This window comes from Rousettus aegyptiacus, unplaced genomic scaffold (assembly GCF_014176215.1).
Source record: "Rousettus aegyptiacus isolate mRouAeg1 unplaced genomic scaffold, mRouAeg1.p scaffold_m13_p_1, whole genome shotgun sequence".
Lineage (NCBI taxonomy): Eukaryota > Metazoa > Chordata > Mammalia > Chiroptera > Pteropodidae > Rousettus > Rousettus aegyptiacus.
This window is the reverse complement of record NW_023416284.1, coordinates 175,799,143-175,818,825: the sequence shown is the minus strand read 5'-3', so window position 1 is coordinate 175,818,825 and position 19,683 is coordinate 175,799,143. Positions and strand designations below refer to the sequence as shown.

Sequence of the window (19,683 nt, the reverse complement as noted above, 5' to 3'; positions counted from 1 at the left end):
TTTCTCATTGCCGTTTCCTCAGTTATCCTTACTCTCAGATATTTCCCCCAGAAAACAGCTGAAATTAAAAGAAGCATTCCATCAGCTTCCCCACACTCATCCGTCCATTCAAACACCTTTGACCCAAATACCAGGCCTGTTACTTTGGTTGAAGAGAGCTTGTGTCATGCAAATGTCAAGGCCTCTACTTGTGTAGCATCTCTTTTCTCTTTCTTCTCAAGCAAAATCTTCCTTTACTTACAGCATCACCAGATTTTCCTCTCTTGGATCTTTCCCATCAGCTGCAAACATACCACATAAAAACAAATTACTTGACTTCTTTTTCCCCCACTTGATCCCTCCTTTTTTCTTAGTCCTCCTAGGCAGGAAAACACCTCAAGGGATTGCCCATATTCACAGTAAGACACTTTTATCCTCATTCTCCTGGGGGCATTCCAACCCAACTCTCCCCCACACCACTCCAGCAATAATATTATTATGAGGTCACCGATGATGATCAATTCCTTTAATGCTTTCCCATCTCATTAAAAATAAAACCAAAGTTTTACTATGACCTATGATGTAATATGTGGCCTGGTTTCTCATAATCTGACTTTCTGATATCTTAATCATTCTTTCCACTTCTTCTTCAACCAAACTGGCTTTCTCTCTGCTCCTCAAAATATTAGGTAAGCCTCGGCCTAAAGGCTTTTCATCTGGAAATCCTTCTATCAAGAACGGTCGACCCATAGAGACTCACAACTGACTTCTTTCAGGGCGTTTTGCAAATTAACCATCTTGTGAGGCCCTCTCTAGGAACCTCTTCTAAAATGGCAATTTTTAAGAAAACTTAATATCCCCTTTCCCTGCATTCATTTTTCTCCTTGGCAGTTATCAGTTTCTAGTATAATAGGTATGTTCTGTAACTATTTATTTTGTTATTATTTTTCTCAATAGAAGGTAAACTCCATGAGGGATTTGGTGTCTGTTTTGTTCACCGTTATATCATCGGAGCCTACAACAGTACTGGCTGGGTGCATAGTAGATTCCGTATAAATATGTGTTTAAGAAACTAAAAGGTATCATTTTACATAGCAGTACCATATAAACCTTTTATGATGCCTTCTTCTTGGTATGACTTTCTTTACTTATTTTCCAGAGCTACACAATTTCTGATTTTTCTCCTATTTCCCTCGCTGCTTCTTTGACCCCATTTTAGCCCACTTATACTCAACATCCCAGTCTATAATGTTGGGACGCCTCAGTGTTATGGGTTGAATAGTGTGCCCCCGCCCCCCAGGTTCATATGATGTAGTACCAAACTCCATTACATCAGAATGTGACCTTAATTGGAGACAGGATCTTACAGGGATAACCAAGTTAAAATGAGGTCATTAGTATGGGCCGTAATCTATGTTTGGTGTCCTTCCAAAAAGGAGAAATTTGGAGGCGCGCGCGCGCGCGCGCGCGCGCACACACACACACACACACACACACAAACAGTAGAGACAACACCACGTGAAGATCCAGACAGAGATGGAGATGCTGCTTCCACCAGTCAAGATTGGCAGCAAACCACCAGAAGCTGGGAGAGGCGTGGGTCTGACCCTCCCTCACAGCCCTGCGGGCACCCGGATCTTGGGTGTCTGTCTGCAGAACGGCGAGATAACACATTTCTGTGGCTTAAGACCTACCCCCCCCCCCCCCCCCCCCCGCCCAAGCATTATGAGCTGAGATTCTCTCTGGGCTTCGCCCGGTCCCCTCTGGGCACTTGTTTTCAGCGCAGCATCCCATCCGAGTCCGCCAGCTCTGCTCACTGTCAGCTTTAACGCGTCCAAACTTGAACTCCTGGCCCTTCCCCGGAGCCCCCCTTTCCCACGGTCTTCTTCATCACCGTTAATATGGACCCCGCTGCTCACATCGCTAGGGCGATTTACCTCGGAATCACTCTGGGTTTTTCTCGTTCATATCTCCAGTCTAGCAGCAAAAAATCAGACTCTACTTTGAAGGCATAGTCAGACTCCATTTCTCACCTCCCGCACTGTCTGCGCCCTGGTAGCCACCATCGGCTGTCGCCTGCTTTATAGCAGTGGCCTGCTCAGCTGGCTCCCTGCTTTCATCCTCTGCCCGTTCGCCCCTTCACCCGATTCCCAGTATAGCAGCCAGAATGAGCCTGTCAAAATGCAGTTCAAATGACATCACGCCATGGTCCGAAACTCTGCAACATGCCCTCCCTCATCGCTGTCCTCAGGTCCTTCGGGTGGCCTGTGAGGCCCCACAGGGTCTAGTCCTTGGTAACCTCTCCCACCTCCTCTCTTCGTCGGCCCTCATCCAGGGAACACCTCTCCGGCCACAGTGGCTTCCTTGACGTCCACAGGTGCCGGGACCATTCCCTCTGGCCAAACACTCAAGTCTCGCATATCTACTTTGCACATAGAGTTGTTAGATAAATACTTCTTGAAAGAATAGGAACTAAACTAGTAAGATTTACATTAATACAATAAAATTAAAACTCTTTAGATTCACATTGCATTGCATTGTAATTATGCCCGCATGGCATCTAGTAAACTTCCAATGTGTATATAACATCTGGAACTTTTCTGATTTTACTGCAGTGTCTTGCATGAAAAATCACTTAACACATATTTAATAATTTGTGAAATGAGATGTGAACAATAGATATAATTAATCCAATTCACTTCAAATCATGTAAACTCCTTTGTAACTACTGCTAGTTCTAGACTAGTCTTTCCTTACATGGTCATCTGTTCTAATTGTAAGCAAAGCTTTGTTTTGTGGTGATATTGATTCTTCCTTAATTGTTAGGGTATTTCTGATTTCCATTTTATCATTTTTAAGCCTTTTTGGTAAGAATTGAAGATTCATAGTCTGAGATTTAAAAATAAATTTCTACACAAATCTATTCTTTTTATTGGTTGTTTTATATTAATAGAACCTCAGTTTTTATCTGGGCACACAAAACAAAAACAAAACATTCTTCAATTCAGCCTCTTTTACAAATGACTGTAACCATAAAATTATGTTGTAGTCAAGAAGATAATAGCATAAGGTATAAATTAAAAGAGATTCAGTATGTAGTTTTTGCTTCCTTTTCTTTTTCTTGCTTCTTCTATCATCCTGCTGCCTGGACTACAGATATGATGTCTGGAACTCCAGCTGCAATTTTGGATCATGAAGAGAAGCGCCATGCCTAAGAACATATAAAATAACCTGGACGAGGTTTAGATTTCTGAGGGCTTCATGGAGCAGAACCATGATACTAAGCCTTGACATTTGACTTCTAACCTTAGATAAGAAAGTAATTTCTCTCTTATTTAAGTCACTGTTGTTTTAAAACTCACAGAAAATCAAAGTCCTTCCTTAAACATCACAAAAAGAATCTAGTACCTGAAACTTTAGACCTAAAACCAGCTACTGCTGCATCTTTTGAAAGAATCAAGACAACAGAAAATGTTTACAATGATAAACAAACGTCTTTATTTTCTATATTTAATTTCTTACAATCATTTTGGGAAAATAGTTGTGTCTCCACATATACTTTCAATAATGGAAGTCGATATGACCAAAACATTCTTTGAGCGATTGTGGAAAAAATATTTATTACTGAAAACAAATGGCCCATTCAGTTCACATTCTGCACATACTTAAAACAAGCATAAAAGGAAGATCCAATGTCACAAGTAGAGGCCGTTCTCCTTTCTTGAAACACTACAGCAGAGGGGCGCTTTTGCCAATTAGAGATCCCAATTCGAGAGATTTTTAATACCATTCAGAATAAAGGCTGCCCACAAAATGTGGGAACACCCAATATTTTTCAAAATCCTTTTTTTGAAGAAAATCTTTTCATCTTTGTCGGCATGCTCTTAGACATTTTGAGGTTTATTTAGCACAGCTCTATCTGCTCGACATTCAAATTTGGAGACACTGATTTTCTGCTCCACTCTTCTGAATAGTTAAGTGTGTTCTATAAATAAACACATCAATTTGTTCTATTACTACACTTCCAAAAAGCTGCATATAATGAAAATTAACCTAGTATTTTTTACCATTAAATATGTTTTTTGTTAGAAAGGATACACAACATATGAGATTACAGAATTTTCACAAGTTAAAGACAAATATAAGAACTCTCAAATAATATTTGCAATGTAAACAACAGTTATTACATGGAAATAAATCACAACATGCACAACACAGTATTTTATTTGGTTTTGATATCGAAGCTGTTTTCTTGAATTACTTATGCGGAACTCAAAATGTGATTATTTCATTCATAATTTTTCTTCGAGAATTCTGAAAAAGAAAGAATTGGTATTTAAGCAAAAACATATTTTTATTTACAGCATTTTGGTTTTAGTTGTTTATTCACTCATTTGATACATATCTATTTCTTTTTGCCCCTTGTCAACAGCCTGTGACAGGAGAGCATGTTGTGACCGATCGAGAAGGATATTTTCCAAAAGACTGGCTGTCAGAAGGGAACTGCATTGTAATGGGGCTCTCTGGTTGGTCATTAATAATTACTCATTTTTAATTTTCACAGAACATTGACCCTGAAGATTTCTTTGGAAAAGAATTTGTTTGAAGCCACCAATTCGAAAAAGAAACAGAAAGAATGGAGGATGGAATCTCATAAATGATCAAACAACCTACACAATTGATGTGATCATCTTCTTTTGTATTTTAGAGTCTGTTGTATGTCTTAATTTAATGGAGAGGACTTCTTACAATCATTTTTTATGAGAAACTACATGGGATAAACTGGGATCAAAAAGACTTGTTTCTCTGAAATATGCATTTATAATAATGAATGAGCACGTGCAGCACCCCTACCCTGTGTGTCTCTTAGAGGTGACAGAATCATCAGTGGACAAAAACAACCCACTGTCCAACCGTCTTCCCAGATACCCTGTCTGTTCTCAAGGACTCTCATGAAAACCTTAGGTATTTGCTCCAAAGACTAAAGAAAGAACATGAATTGTCTTCAGTCTGAGCTGAGTCTAGTTTAACATCCTTGACAGAGTCAGAAATTGTAGTCCACCACAGACCTTCACATTTGACAAGTAAAGTTTTATTATAACACAGTCACTCTGATCATTTTATGTATTATTTGTGGCTGCTTTCCTGCTACAAAAACAGAGAGTTGAGTAGTTTTAACAAAAACCATAAAACACACAAAGCCAACAATATTCTATTCTGTAGCCTTTAGAGAAAAAATTTGCCAACCTCTGATATAGTAAGGACATAAAATTTTACTAAGCACTTGCCAAGTATTATAAATATATTTTTATGAATTAGTGTAAATACTAATATACTCAGGAAAGAAATACGCGTATTGATTTACACATAAAAACAATTGTGATGATAAACTTATTATTTAACGAAGCAAAAAACCTATTTGTGTTTTTTTCTAGTCAAATAGTATTTTATAGTGAATACTATTAGAGCCCAGTACCTGTACTCACTACTTTTATCGGTAAAAAAAGCTAATTTAACCTTTGCTCCATGAAGTATGTTTTGTTTCAAGGGATACAATGAGATGCGGAGTGTCTTCGCATTTTCATAATAATGATTTTCATGCTGTGGTTTGGTGGCGTTCTCTGTACTTAAATGAGGTGCTAGCAGCCAAGCAAGGGACTAAATAAAGCTTCAATTAATAAAAGCAGTATGGATTGATTCTTAAAAAGAAAGTTTTTCTCATTAGTGTGAGTCAGTCTCCTCGTTTTCTATTTTGAAGAAGGGTAGAGATATTTCTGTGTAACCTAGGAGATCAGAGTTTACCCATTATGAGCTTTCTGTTTTATGTGATCAGCAACCTGCATGAATCATTTTTTTTCATTTCCAAATCAACATTTATTTTACATTCCCATATTTAATATTCATCTGATTTTTTTATTGTTAGTTTCAGGTCTTCAGTACGTTGGTTAGACTTCACGTAGTTTATGAAGTGCTCCCCATGCCCCGCCCCAATTACTCCATCACCCTTCTGACTCTACCACACAGTGCTACTTCTACCTTCCCTATGCCATACTCCCCGTGCCACTGACCAGCTCTCAACTACTAATTTGTTTCTCTTTAACCCTTCACCCCTTTCTCCCAGCCCCACGACTCCTTTTCCCTCCGGCAGTCACCAGAATGTCCTCTGTATTTGTGAGTCTGTTTTCATTTACTTTATTCTTTTTAACGAATCATTTTAAGCTGTTTATGGGCTTGGGGTTCACTTCAGATAGAAGTGTCCTTCTTAGATGAGGTCTCATTATGAGAGCTCAAAGATGTTTCTCACCAAAGTGACTCTTATCTGCTTAAATACCTGGGTGATTGCTGTAAGAATATGATAAGAATACATAAGTATACTCACCACTGGGAAGTTGTCACCAGCTTTGCTCAAAGAGCCTTTGCATCATTTTTCTAACTCTTCAAGAAAATCAGGAGATTCTCCGTCAGTGCTGTAGACCAGAAAAAGAAAATTTGCATGTTGAAGCTCTTAGATGAGAAAACATCTAAGGAACTAATAATGTGTGATCTATGCTATTATCTGTGTTCTCTAAAATCTTCTGTGGGCTAAATAATTATCTTTTAGGTTAGTTGTTTTCTATGAATTATTCTTCAATCTTTAAGCATATAAAATTATTTTTACAGAATTATAATCTGGTGGGCATAGAGAGTCATCTTCTCTGACTTCACACAACCAGAATTATCCTTAATACTTACCATTTAAAAAATAATTGTAATAAAAAGAGAGAAGACCCCACTTCCTAATCATTGTGCACCAAAATCTATACACCCCAGAGAGACAGATATTACAGTATACAAGAAGACAAAAGAACTCATGACTTAATTTGTTAAAATAAAGGAATTAGATTGCACATAAAAAGTGTCATGGGATACCAAATTGCTAACTGAATGTGCTTTACATGTTTAAAAATCAGCACTTTTGATAAAACCTGTTTCCAGATTCGGACTAGATACCTGTACAGACATAATTTTTAACACTGTAGGCAAAATAGAATCAACTAGGAAGCTCTTAAAAAACACAAACGTCTAGAACCATACTCTTAGAGGCACTAATTTTCTAGCAGTGAGTTTGGATTAGGCTCAGACATCAGTATTTTAAAAAATCTACAGGGTACTCTAATGGCAGCCAAGGCTGAGAATTACTGCTTCACACGGTAAATATAGATAATGAGATAGAGAGATAGATAAGTCTCCATTCGTAGCTTCTGCTTGAGAGTTATGTATAATTTCTCATTTGCAAGTTTTCTATTTCTTTACCTTCTCTTTCCATTTAGAATTGAGTTCAAGTATTTCTTTACAGCCATTTGTTTTCGCAGGCGGGTGTAGTTGTCAGTGAAGACTGCATCCGAGTGGCGTTTGATGGGTCCCTGGTCTTCGGAGATGTTATTGCTTAGAAATATGAGAAAAAAGAACTCAGAGTTTTAACAAGAAATGATAAGTACATCAAAATTCCGAATCTCTTAGGGTCAGATACAAAGGAATTCCAACACCTAACTCATTTTTCTATCTCAAAAATACTAAAAGAAAATGCATTTAAGCCTAAGGATAGGAGAGCAAGGAATAAGCCAACACATTCTGACATTTTCTAGGAGTGCCTTAAAGCATATAACATACTTACTGATAATTTACATTAAAAAAAAAAAAGGAAATGGGATATTTAAAGTTGTGTTCTGCTACTGGGAGGAAAAGCTCTTTAAAAATATGCTCCTTAAAAGCTACGACACTTGAACCACGCCATCTAAATATTCAGCTTCGGCCATTTGAAGAAGGAATCATCTCATGTTTGGCTTGAGTAGGAATTTAAAAAACAGGTACTATGGTTAATTTTAAAATTTGCTTCAGTTTATACTATGTCTACTTTTACTGTGCTAGTTCAATTTGATTGTAGATTTACAAATGATTGTTACAAAAGAAAAATAAGTGTGTCTGGAGCCAGTGGATTTGATTTTACTAGAAAGCCCTATTTTCTAATCCATAGGCCTGGTATATTTTATTGATGAACATAAGTGATTTTTTAACTAAATGGAACATTATCGAGAGTTATAAATTTGAGATAAAATAAGTTGTTCACAGTGAAAATATAGTTTCCATATTGAATAATTATAATGTGTTTGATAAAAACAATAAATACTCTTACCCAACTCGTTTTCCAATAAGGGACTCAAGGTATTTTTTGGCAGACAGTTGACCCAAAAGTCTACTAAAGTCACTGGTGAAAATCCCATCAGCATGTCTGGCATTCCTAAAACAAGGAAGAAAGGATAAACATTATCTTCAAAATGGTTTTCTAAAATAATATTTTAGCTTAATAAATAGAGAGAAACTCACCAGTGTATCATAAAACCTTCTCATGCAAACTTAAGTCCAAAAGATATCCTAATAACTTAATAAAAGATATTTTCTTGTCACTTATATCAAGATATAATCTTCATTTCCAGCCTAAAACTTTGAAAAATTAATTAGCTTTTTTGGAAGTATATCTCAATATCTTAATGCTTCTTGGTAGAATCTATAAAACATTCATGTCTAAGAAACGTGGGTAGAAGAAATATATTTAGATTAGTATTTATTTATTTATTTATTTATTTATTTATTTATTTATTTGTTGTGCTTTGTTTCTTCTACTCCAAATAAAGATAAATGCAAAGGAAACGTGATTTGTAGCAAAACCCATATTATATCTTTTGCTGTATCTCTGTCAAATATTTAGAAACAAAATATCCTAAAATGGAGAAGATCTTAGGGTCTATCAGCCAAATTTTCTGTTCAGGTGAGGACGATTTTATAACTTCTCTTCAAACCTGAGTTGCTCTGTCTATACTTGAATGCCTCTCATGACAAATGGATCTCCTCCGAATGAATAACTTATTATTAGACATCTTTTTTTTTTTTTTTAGTAGGCATGAAACTCTTGCCTTTGAACTTCCTCTATTGTGGAATCCTAAATGCTGAAGTTTTACTAGTATTGGTACGACTTCTGATTTGACATTTTGTGCAACAGAATGTAAGTGAATGCTTTGCTCATCTTGGCTCGCCACAGCCTCCACATATGAGAATCATGCGCAGCTGCAAGAGCTGCAGTACGTCAGGCTGGATGAAGCCCTGGCCCATGGAAACCTGCAGTGCAGTGCGGTGGGAGTAGCTTCATGGAGACACAAGAATAATAAAACATCTATGATTTAAAAATACTGTCTATGGCCATTCCACCCTGAACAAGCCCGATCCAGTCTGATCTCGGAAGCTAAGCAGGGTCGGGCTTGGTTAGTACTTGCATGGGAGACCACCTAGGAAGACCAGGTGCTGTAAGCATAAAAGATAAAAATAAAAAATAATAAAAATACATTTTCTATAATAAAATTCAATAAAAATGAACTCACCTGTCATTTTCAGCAAATGCATTTTGCAAGATGTCAGTGTCTGCTTTTAATGAACCTCGATCAAGTTCATTGGCTCCTTCAAATGGTATTCTGTCACTCAGCATATTAGGGAAAAAAACAATAGAGGTATAACACCTTCTTTTCTCAGAAGACAATGCTTATGAATTTACAGTCATTTGAAATAAGACACTCAGAATCTTTGGAAGTATCACCCACTCAAAAAATATGGATAACATCATGGCTTATGTGATTCGAGAGTGTAAACAGTAAAATTTTTGTTTATCTCATACAACAGATGCCATAAGACTTTTATAAGTTGTATATACCAATCATATGAGCTACTCAGTTCATAGCATTAAGCAAAATACACTTCCTTGGTAATGTCTTCAGTTTGCAAAGTTAAATTTCATAAGAAGAAAGATTTTCCACAAAATAGAAACTTTGAAAACAATTTAATATTTAACATAAAAACTGGGAACAATTCATATATTTGTTGGTGTTTATTTGGTTCAAACATTTTTTAAAAGCTGAGGATTAACTTTTTCTTGTCCTAAATTCCCAAAATTTATTCAAAGTTTCATCTTACTGTAACATACATCTCTCCATTGATTAAGTCCAAAGAATCTTTCCATTTATAGTTACTCAAATCCAATGGATTTTATGGAACTTTTGGTTTCTAATCTTATATAATAATATATTTTAGTCAAGACTACATAGTGTTTTACTGAAAGACTAAGGATAGTCATGTTCATCCATGAAATATGTCTATACTTATGATTGGATGCACATTTGAACACCAGCACACTATTAAAATTATGTGTCTATTTTTTCTCTTTTAGGGTAATTTCTCCAGGGAATGTGTTGGCTCCTGGGAGTTTGTATATCTTTTGATGATGTGGTAGTCAGTTGTCAGCAACAAGCAGTCCTGTTCGAGTATGAAGCCTAGCAATTGATGCAAATTATTCACTCTATTTAGCATATATCTACCTTGGGCAAGGAATCAGGACTGAAAAAATAGCAAAGAAATAATGATTTTATCCTTAAATATAATGGTGCCTGTAAATCATAAGGAAAAATCAAACTAATGTAGTGTTTCATTTACTTCTCTAACACAAATTTATTTTATTTCAAATAAAGCTTTAAATAAGTTTTGCATTATAATTTATGAATTTTAAATATGAAATACACCATAGAGGACTAAAAACTAAAAATTTGTCATTAAAACCAAGTAGTTTAAAATTCTCTCATTGGGAAAGTGTGTCTTAGTAGATTATTTAGCCCACAATTTTTAATATTGGCAAATTGATTCTGTCTAGATAGATAGGTCTAACATGATGTTTTACTAATCAACTACTCATATGATTATTTACTGATTGAGCTTGAAAATGAACCTAAATGATGTAGACAACTAAACATCTATTTTTTTTTTCCCATCAGGAACTGATCTAAACTGAGATGATACTCAATAAAACCTCATTACTTATCTAAAACTGGTTTTGAATGAATAGAAAGTCAAATCTTCCTCCTGCCTTGTTTGGAAATGTGGTCTACCCTGTCTGTGACACCAGTCCTTAACACTGTCTGTCATTCCTGAGAGTGAATTCCAGAACTCCGAATAATCATGTTGACCTGATGTTGAAAAAACTTGCTTAACACATCAACTAAATATTTAAATAAATAATACATAGTTTTTAAGAACTGAGTTGTCCAAAATAACAGAAAGGAAATTCACCTTGAGATGAAGACGGAATGTTCAACTGTTTGAATTGAAAGAGAACTTACCTCAGAGAAGGTGCTTCATAAAAAGGCCAGGCCGACATCTGTGAGAAGAGTGCGCTGAGAACTATCAGGCTCAAGAGGAGCTGGGGCTTTCTTCTGGTTTCCATCTCTGCAACTTGAAATGGAGGGAGTCTCACTAGATTTTCCAAAAACAGATGTCACCATCCTGGTAATTTTTAGTGTCTAGCAGTAAGTTCTGAAGGCTCTTGAAGAGTTTTGATAAAGTAATTTTCATCTTATAAAAAGAATTGAACTGTAATATGATTACTTTTTAAATCAAGAGGATTTCTCTTGGTGACATGTGCTTGAAAAAAATTAGGATCCTTTTCAACTGCTGCCTATGTACTTTCACAGGCACATAGCTGGCTCAAGTATATATTGAATGCCATACTTTCCACTACTACAAATAACCCTGGGGTCTATTTCCTTACTATAAAGATGTGAATTCCAAGTTTAGTATCTTTTCTAACTAAGGAAATAGCTTCAAAACACTGTTTCTTCTACCTCAAGTTTTTGCATCTGATTAATATAAAACTAGGGTATCATACATTTAATAGCGTGTGTATATTTATATATATAAATATATCTATCAGTTTAAAAATCATTCTACGTATACATTTATTTTTCCTTTTTTAATTGTAAGCATTAAAGAACTTAGTTTCTTATACCTGACTTTGAACTAAACTCAATTAAGAGTGAAAAATTAATACCAAAAATATGTGGAACCACTTATTACCATTGAAATAATTCTTTCCACAGAAAAAATATGTATATGTATTTAAAACATTTTTTTACATTTAATCCACTTACACATTTTATTTCTAAATTGTTTCTAGGTAGAATCTTAGGAGTTCAAGTTCTGTTTCTCTTACTGTCTATAAAAACCATGACATTTAAACTTAAAGGAAAGAGGAAAATAAATGCTTTCTAGGTTCACTCAAGCAACTTATGGCATAGGAATAACAGTGCTAAAAAAAAAGGTTGAAAACTTCAAAAACAAATATACCTATGGAACTCTTTGGGTCAAAAATTTGTAAACAAGCAAAAAACCCCTACTTAAATGCATTATTTTTTTAAATGGTATTAAGTAAAATAGCAAGTATGGAAAGTATCTTGCAAAGACTTCAGAAAAGCCATTCATATGTGAGAAGCTGAGGCATTTCTAGTCTTACCAGGTGACTAGTTTGTTGTTGTTATAAAGGAATAAAACTGCAAAATCCTTTTCTAGAGAGAGAAAAATTCAATACACCTAAAGGAAAGTACCAGAGGCAGAAGAAAGAAAAAGAAGAAAGATAAATTGTCACTTACCTTGACTCCTGTGTCCCTCTGCAACTTTTTGTTCTGCAGAATATTGGAGCTGTCTCAGGTGCTGAAGTCCTGTGAGGCCAAGAAAGGCTCCACCAGTTCTCTGCCCTACGAACTGAACCAGAACTTGGTCCTAGCTAAGCGGTGGCTATTATTACCAGCAGCTGCCTTTCACTCTACCCTGACCAGCATTTCAAAGCCCATCATTTTATAGGGCTTGTACTTAGGGCTGAGCAATCACAAAGCTCTCTGAAAGACGTCAGAGCAGTACTCCCTCAGGATGAATAGGGCTTCAAGTTCTTATTTAATTGTCATTTGTCTAATTTATATAATTATATGGTGACTAACTTCAAGACATAAATTTGAGAAAATTTACTTTCCTTTAAACAAAAACAGGTACCAACTTTAATATGAAATGTTTTAATCTTTAATTAACAGTAATGAAATAAGACAATAATTAGTGTTATAGCTAAGGCCACTTGTGTTCTTTCAGAAAATAAAAATTTTATATACATAAATAAATTGACAAAGCAACAAACACTTACTTTCATGAGATTGCAAATGTATTTTATTTTAAAGCATTAACTCTCCTAAAGCCTTTTAAATTTTTTATGCTATTCATGTAGATTTTGATTCATGTAATCTTTCTTGAAGTGTATCCTAATTTTAAAAGCATCTAGAAGAAATTTTTATCTTTCTATTATTACATTTCCTTTATGGTGAAACTAATCTCAGTATAAATGTTTCAAAAAGGCTCGAAGCTAGTATGACATGTACACTCCTGTAAAAATCAGCAATAGTATTGCTATAGAATATCATCCTTTCCAATGTAGTGTCATACAGATAATCTCAAATGACTCAAAAACCAAATGAGCAGACTGTCTGCCTCAGGGGATTCCATTTTTCTTTCTTTAAAAAATGGTATCTATCATTTTTAAGTCCTTATACTATGCAGAATTATTTTTTCTCCATTCCCAAACACACACACACACACACACACACACACACACACACACACACACACACACCAGTTCTCGAACATTTCCAACTCAATCACTTGATGGAACCAGTTGGAAAGCATTTATAGAGCACCGTGCTTTGATAACTACTTAATTGCTATTTGTGAGTTTTTAACTAAAAGTAGCTTAGCATACATTTAACTAGAGTTTAAGCTAAAAATGCAGCCACATGAACAACATTATGGATAACAATGTCAAATGCCATCTTTTCTTTTATTTTTCAAATTTTCGGGGTGTATATTCTTTTACATTTTGTTTGTAAGTTCCTCTAAAGAAAACGGCTCAAAAATCTCCTTTCTTTCTTCTACTTTAAGATCTTAGTGTCCATTTGCTTCATTCAAAATCAGACTGATTCAGTAAAAGAATATCCTGCTAGGCTTAGTCATATTTTCTAATCCCGTTACAAGAAAAATTAAATGAATTAAATTTCAAAATATCTGGAAATTTGTTTCCCAGTTGACAGCTCTGACTTAAGCCAGAGTTCCTGTGGTTTAATTCCAGGAAATCCTTTTTAACCTGAATATTACAAATTAGCAGTTGAAACGGAATTTTTTATTCTTAGCTCTTCATCACCCAATTCTCAGTAAAGCAATTTTACTTAAGAAGAGTAACAGCAAAGGAAGTTGGTTGAGAGTCAGAAAACTGATGCTGAATGATAAGCAGAAAAACCCAAAAGAAACAAAGACATAAAAGTTGATTTTTTTTTTGGTATAAGGTATGACTTAACACTCATAAAGAGTGAATTTTTCCAAAGGTAAAGACAATTTCTCTCATAATAATAGCGAAACAAGAGTAAAGAAAAATAATTTACTTTTTTACCTCTGGATAAAAAGAAACTAAAGAACTGTGTTTTGTCCTATGAATTTTAACTAGAAAGCAATAGTAAATTTTAAAATGGAATCATAGCACCATCTGCAGGTTCAAAGTCTTAATTCACAGTTTTTTTTTTTTTTAATGTGTTTCTTTTCTTTCCTTTCAAGGGAAAGAAAGCAAAGCAGAGATCCTTTAACCAGATAAATTTGGGTGTTTTTGAGAAAAATAAACATAAGAAAAACTATGTAATTGAATTTATCCTGAAAACTTTACTATTAAACTCAGTAAACACAAATGTGAATTTATTGGTTGATCTGCTTTTCCCCTTCATTTACATGTCTTTCACTAATTTTCCCACTTCTTGAGCAAAACTCGCTTTCTGTCTCAAACCTTCTCAGTAAAGTGATGTTTATAAGAAGCATCATCATTTGTTTATGTTGTTAAAACAAATCTCCAAGATCCTTCTTGTACAGATAAGTAAACTGATGCCCAGAGAGTTTAAGTAATACTTGCAAGTTACTCTGGTGGTTAATTATGAATATAGGTTTGAAAGCTAGGTCTTCTGATCCTCATTTAGCTTTCTTTCCATTAAGAGCCTGTGATTGTCTGTAACTGTTGGCATCACCATTATTGATGCTAACAGGTCAGATAAGGAAAACAAAAGTGCATAAAAAATTGGCATCCCCCCTCTCCCTTTCTCAACTGGCATTCCAAACAAAAACATACTGAATATAGGGATATCAGATGGAAGGGATTTTCAAGCTCAGGAGACAGGCAGAAATTCAGATTCACCTTTTTCCCTCAGTGCAAAGAGCCAGTGGAGAGTCCTGTCTCGTTTATAGATGAAATGCCACAGAGGTGCTCTCAGGTCTCTTGGTGACAGTTGTTGTCTGCCTAGCTCACCCTAACTTTCACTCAACCTGAGGCATATCCACTCTCTGCCAGGGTCACTGTGGGGTTAGATCCAGATCAGAGTTTTGCAGATGGCTGACTTGGGCCACGTAAGGCTCCACTCCCTGGTTTTTACATCCCTCAAGCTACAAATGATGACTACATTGTCTTAAAGACTGGAAAACATTAAAAGAAAAGAAACATTTTATGACATGTGAAAATGATACGAAGACTAAATTTCAATGTCCATAAATAAAGTTTGATTGAAACATAGAAATGCTTATCACACACATGTATGGCTTCTTCTCTGCTACAGCGGCCAAGTTGAAGTTGCACAAGGACTACAGCCCACAAAGCCCGAAATGCTTACTGTTAGACCCCTCGCAGACAAGCTGTGTCACGTGTGGTCTAGAGCCTCCCATTTGGGAAGGTAATTAAGAAGTCATGTTTACTTTCATCTCCTTAAGTCCTATAGCTTTCAAAAAAAATGTATTAGTATATACACACACACGTTTGTATACATTTTTAACAAAAATAATGTATAAAGGATGAAGTAAATGTATATATTTGTAATATAGCTAATATATGTTTGTATATTTGAATTTCCTGCCGGGATTCTTGTATTCTCGCATCAGTGATGCGCTGAAAATAACGGTACAGCTAAGGTCAGTTTTCCCTTTGAAGTAACCTACTACAATCCATTTTGCATTCTAAAAATACGTTGATGAATATTAAACAGTTGGACACATACTGATTTAAATGATATAACCAAAAACAATCTCACTCTTTGCTTTAGAACCCCATTGCCGATCATTAATGATGATAAATTTTCATAAAAGATTATTCCCTGTTTCATAATTTTCTCATCTCAAACCAAATTCATGTAGAAAGAATAATGAGTAACTGCTGTGAATCATTTATACCTTACCTGAGGGTTGTATTTATCAGATAATTTTATGAAAGTACATTTTGGAGGGAAGGCTACAGAAAAATCACAAGAGCATAAAATTCTGAGATGGAGGAGTTTAAAAATAATGTGTTGAAGATTTAAGAATAAATTTCACCTCCATCATCTGTCACACATGTACCTCTTCCCTCCCCCCACACACACGCACACATACCATACATACATTTCATGTAATCAGACTTTAATTGGATGATGCTCTCTGCTTAAGGATCAGACCACATAACATCAACAAGGAGAGAGAGACATTACCAGGGGAAGGAAATGGAAAATGATGATGATGTCTGATTCCTAGCTTTTAACTGTAAGAAAGCTGAAGTCTAGATGCTAGAATGAAAGATTTGGCCAGAATGTCTACTGAGTCTCATGGCTGCTGTACCACTGGATCCATCTTCACCAGAATACGGAAGAGTCTCTGAAATGGGAAAGAGAAGCGCTTGTTAGAGATGAGGAGACAACCCTCCGCCCCTGAGATGGTGGGAGTTTGTAGTAGGGTTGAAGGAATGATGACAGAGCCTTGCCCTTTAAGCTTGGGGACTAAACAGCAAAGGCTACCTTGGCATATTTCTCATCTGATTACCATAGCAAACCATGAAAAACACTCTGCCATGGTACAGGAGGAAGCAGATAAACCTGTAGGACCAAATCGTTCCCCACATCCTGCTTGGTAAGACCCTATGGTAAGATGCCTTTCAGGGAGTAAGGAGTGGAAAGTGTCTATTATCTTTAACCAAGGGCCAGCCCATACCTGGTACTAGGGGTAATTGGCCATCTCAGTGGGTGACAGCACCTTCCAAAGCACCTCCCAAGGACCCAGAGGCAGCTGCCCTGATTCATGCCGTTACATACACTCTCAGAAACTTCCATGCTGCTCTGAGGGAGAAAGAGGGGAACACCAAAAGCTGAAAGTACAGAATTTTAAATGTTAATATTCCTGTGTGTACCCAAAAGGCTATGTTTACATTTTCTGTGCAGTAGAGTATTCAAATAGAACTTGAGTTAGAGAAAATATTTTCAAGCTACAATTTTTTCTTTTGTACATCCCACTTTGTGGGTTATGAACATTTGTTCTTGCTCTTCCTCTATAAATGAACTTGAGTTTTATATGATCATGGGTTGCCTTGGGAGGAGGCTGCATAAGACTCACACCCTACTCAGTAACAAAATCAATTTTAAAAAGACCATGAGACAAGCCTGGCAACTTGGAGAACAGTCCTATAATAACAAGGCCTGCCCTGTGTCTTCCTCTAACCGTTTGTCCTTTAGTCATTCTAGATGGTCCCCAGATCCAGCATCTGGTTCACTTAGGCTTTCTCAGGCCTCTCCTTCACCTTCAGGCTCACGGGTTTTTCCTTATGTTTTATCTCAGTCCTATGTGACTTCTCAGCACAACTGAATTTTGACTTGGTCTCAGGGCAGATCCGACACCATGGTTGCAAACGCAGGTGCCCCTCTCTGTTGGATGCTCTCCTATTGCCCCTTTAGATCTGCGCTCTCCTCTCCTCCACCTTTTTTTATCCCCTAGCTGCTGACCTCCAGATCCATCCAGGTTCTGTGATCCTCTGGCTTCTGCTTGGGCTTAGCCAAAGGGAGACACTGGTGAGAAATTAAAGGGACCAAAAGTTATGGAAAAAAAGAGTTCTGATATTTATTCCTGTAGCTGATAGTTTGGAAGAGACTACATTCCTCCTCCAAGACCCAGATTCTGCAGGTGACCCCACATCTGTGGCCCTAGAGGTACCAACAGCTTCCTGCTGAGGCTAGTCCACCAGTCCTTTGCGATCTTGTTGGATTTCAACATCGTTATTAAACTCTCTTCTGTCAACCTTTGAGGGGAGATATTTGTGTCCGCAGAGTCCTTGTTTTCTTCACCCCTATTCCTCAACTAATTTTACATTCCCAACAATATCTGGTGACATTTAATTTTACGATTTGATAGTTTTTGAAGGGCTGCTCATTTTTAAAGTTTTGATTCAAGTTGGAAGACTCCTTAGAACAATCAATGTGGAAACTTGGATGAAGGTCATTCTAACCTAGAGCAGATCTGTTGAATTGGTGAGCAATTGGTTTTTGGAGATGGTGGCTCAAGCGCACATAAACTAGAGGCCCAATGGAACTTTCGATGCCACTCAAGTCCCCTCACCCCAGGAAAAGAGGTGCACCGCTCATCTACGTCAGGAGGAAAGGTCGCTGTGCTGCCAGAAGCAGAACTTCAAACCCTGACGGGGATCTTTGCGGGGAGGAGCAGAATGGCGCTGGGGAAGGAGATCTGATGCAAACATGGCCGCCACGTCCCCAGGGCTCCTGGCGCCAGCTTCTTAGGAAAGCCGACCTCACTGTCTAGGGAGCAGGAGCTGTAGCTACTTGATAAGCTCTGTTTTTTTTTCTTATTCATCATTCTAATATCCTGTATCTGTACATATTTCACCGTCCTTCCTGGTCAGGAAGGCTGATATTCTATCTGACTCATAAAACCATAATCTTTAGCTAGAAAGAACATAATTTAGTCCTGCTGCTTCCTTTTGAGAAACCGTAGCAACGCAATATCCAAAAGAGGCAACTGACTCCAAATGAGTAGCAGTATTGAGATCGGGACCCTTCTTTGCTCTCTCCAAGTTCACTGACTTTTTGCTTGATTGTAAAGTCAGCCAATTTGCAACCCACAGGATAGAGAATGTGTCCTATAAACCAAAGTGACAGGGAAGAGAGAGGAAGAGGGTATGACTATCTTGTTGCTGTGATCCTGTGGGATTTCCACAGACACTTGATTAATGTGCATCGGTGGCCTTAACAGACAGTTCAGTCCAATGATTTCCATTTGTTTGGAAAAAGTTCTCTTCCAAAATAACAGCAAAATGAACCTGTGGAGCGGCACCAGACCAGACACACTAGTCTCTTTATGGCTCCAGGGCCCTTAGATTCCTCAGAGAAACACCAGGCAGAGAGGGAAACTCAACCCCTGCCAGTTCTTTTATCGCAACAGTTCTGAGTTTAAATATTAGCTAGAAAAGCCATATGATGCTTCTTTCTTCTCCATAAGAAGAGCTGTTGACATGTTTCTTGAGAAGGGAACCACAATAAGACCCATTTTCATTGATTTGTGTATCTAGGCGCAGATATCAATAATCTTTGGCAAATATGTGTGTATTTGTGGGAGCTCTTGTCATTTGCAGAGGAAAAGACTTCCTGCGTGATAGTTCTTTGAATAACAATCCGAAGATTCACCAAAGAAGGCCAGGTCTCCATTCCCCCTCCCCTGTGCTGCTCTAGCAGTCTTCAACACGATCCCGCTACCTCCAGCCTTTTTCCTCCCAGTGTCTTCTTCACAATGTTGCCAACGCGATCCTCCCCCAAAACATCTCTGATCATATCACCGCCTTGTTTAAAACCTTTCTACGGTCGTCCAGTGCTCTGCGGCCCCGACCGGTAGCAGGCTCGGACACCTGGCGGCCCTGCCCTCCTCAGCGTCTCCTCGCTGATCTCGCCCCGCTCCACCAGCATCGATTCCCCAGCCGTGCTA

The 19,683-nt window shown here is 37.0% G+C and overlaps 1 protein-coding gene and 1 pseudogene across 1 annotated transcript; one reads left to right on the top strand and one right to left on the bottom strand.

The window, feature by feature from the left end:
- Nucleotides 1-3,478: 3,478 nt before the first annotated feature.
- Nucleotides 3,479-12,646, bottom strand: LOC107513012 (vasoactive intestinal peptide). The gene is made up of 7 exons (XM_016149125.2): nt 12,480-12,646; nt 11,175-11,286; nt 9,393-9,482; nt 8,153-8,257; nt 7,273-7,404; nt 6,359-6,446; nt 3,479-4,293 (listed from the first exon to the last, which is right to left on the bottom strand). Exons 2-6 carry the CDS (start codon nt 11,276-11,278, stop codon nt 6,401-6,403), a joined length of 477 nt encoding a protein of 158 aa, XP_016004611.2. The 5' UTR covers nt 11,279-11,286; nt 12,480-12,646; the 3' UTR covers nt 3,479-4,293; nt 6,359-6,400.
- On the top strand, nt 9,206-9,324 carry LOC118605592 (annotated as a pseudogene).
- Nucleotides 12,647-19,683: the final 7,037 nt, after the last annotated feature.

What these genes read in the sequence shown, in the direction of transcription:
- LOC107513012 (XM_016149125.2), bottom strand. Translation starts at nt 11,278, where the DNA reads ATGGAAACCAGAAGAAAGCCCCAGCTCCTCTTGAGCCTGATAGTTCTC. An exon ending in TATGAAGCACCTTCTCTGAG is followed by an intron (nt 9,483 to 11,174) that starts GTAAGTTCTCTT and finishes GCTGAGTGACAG; the next exon opens with AATACCATTTGAAGGAGCCA. An exon ending in CTTATTGGAAAACGAGTTGG is followed by an intron (nt 7,405 to 8,152) that starts GTAAGAGTATTT and finishes CATATTTCTAAG; the next exon opens with CAATAACATCTCCGAAGACC.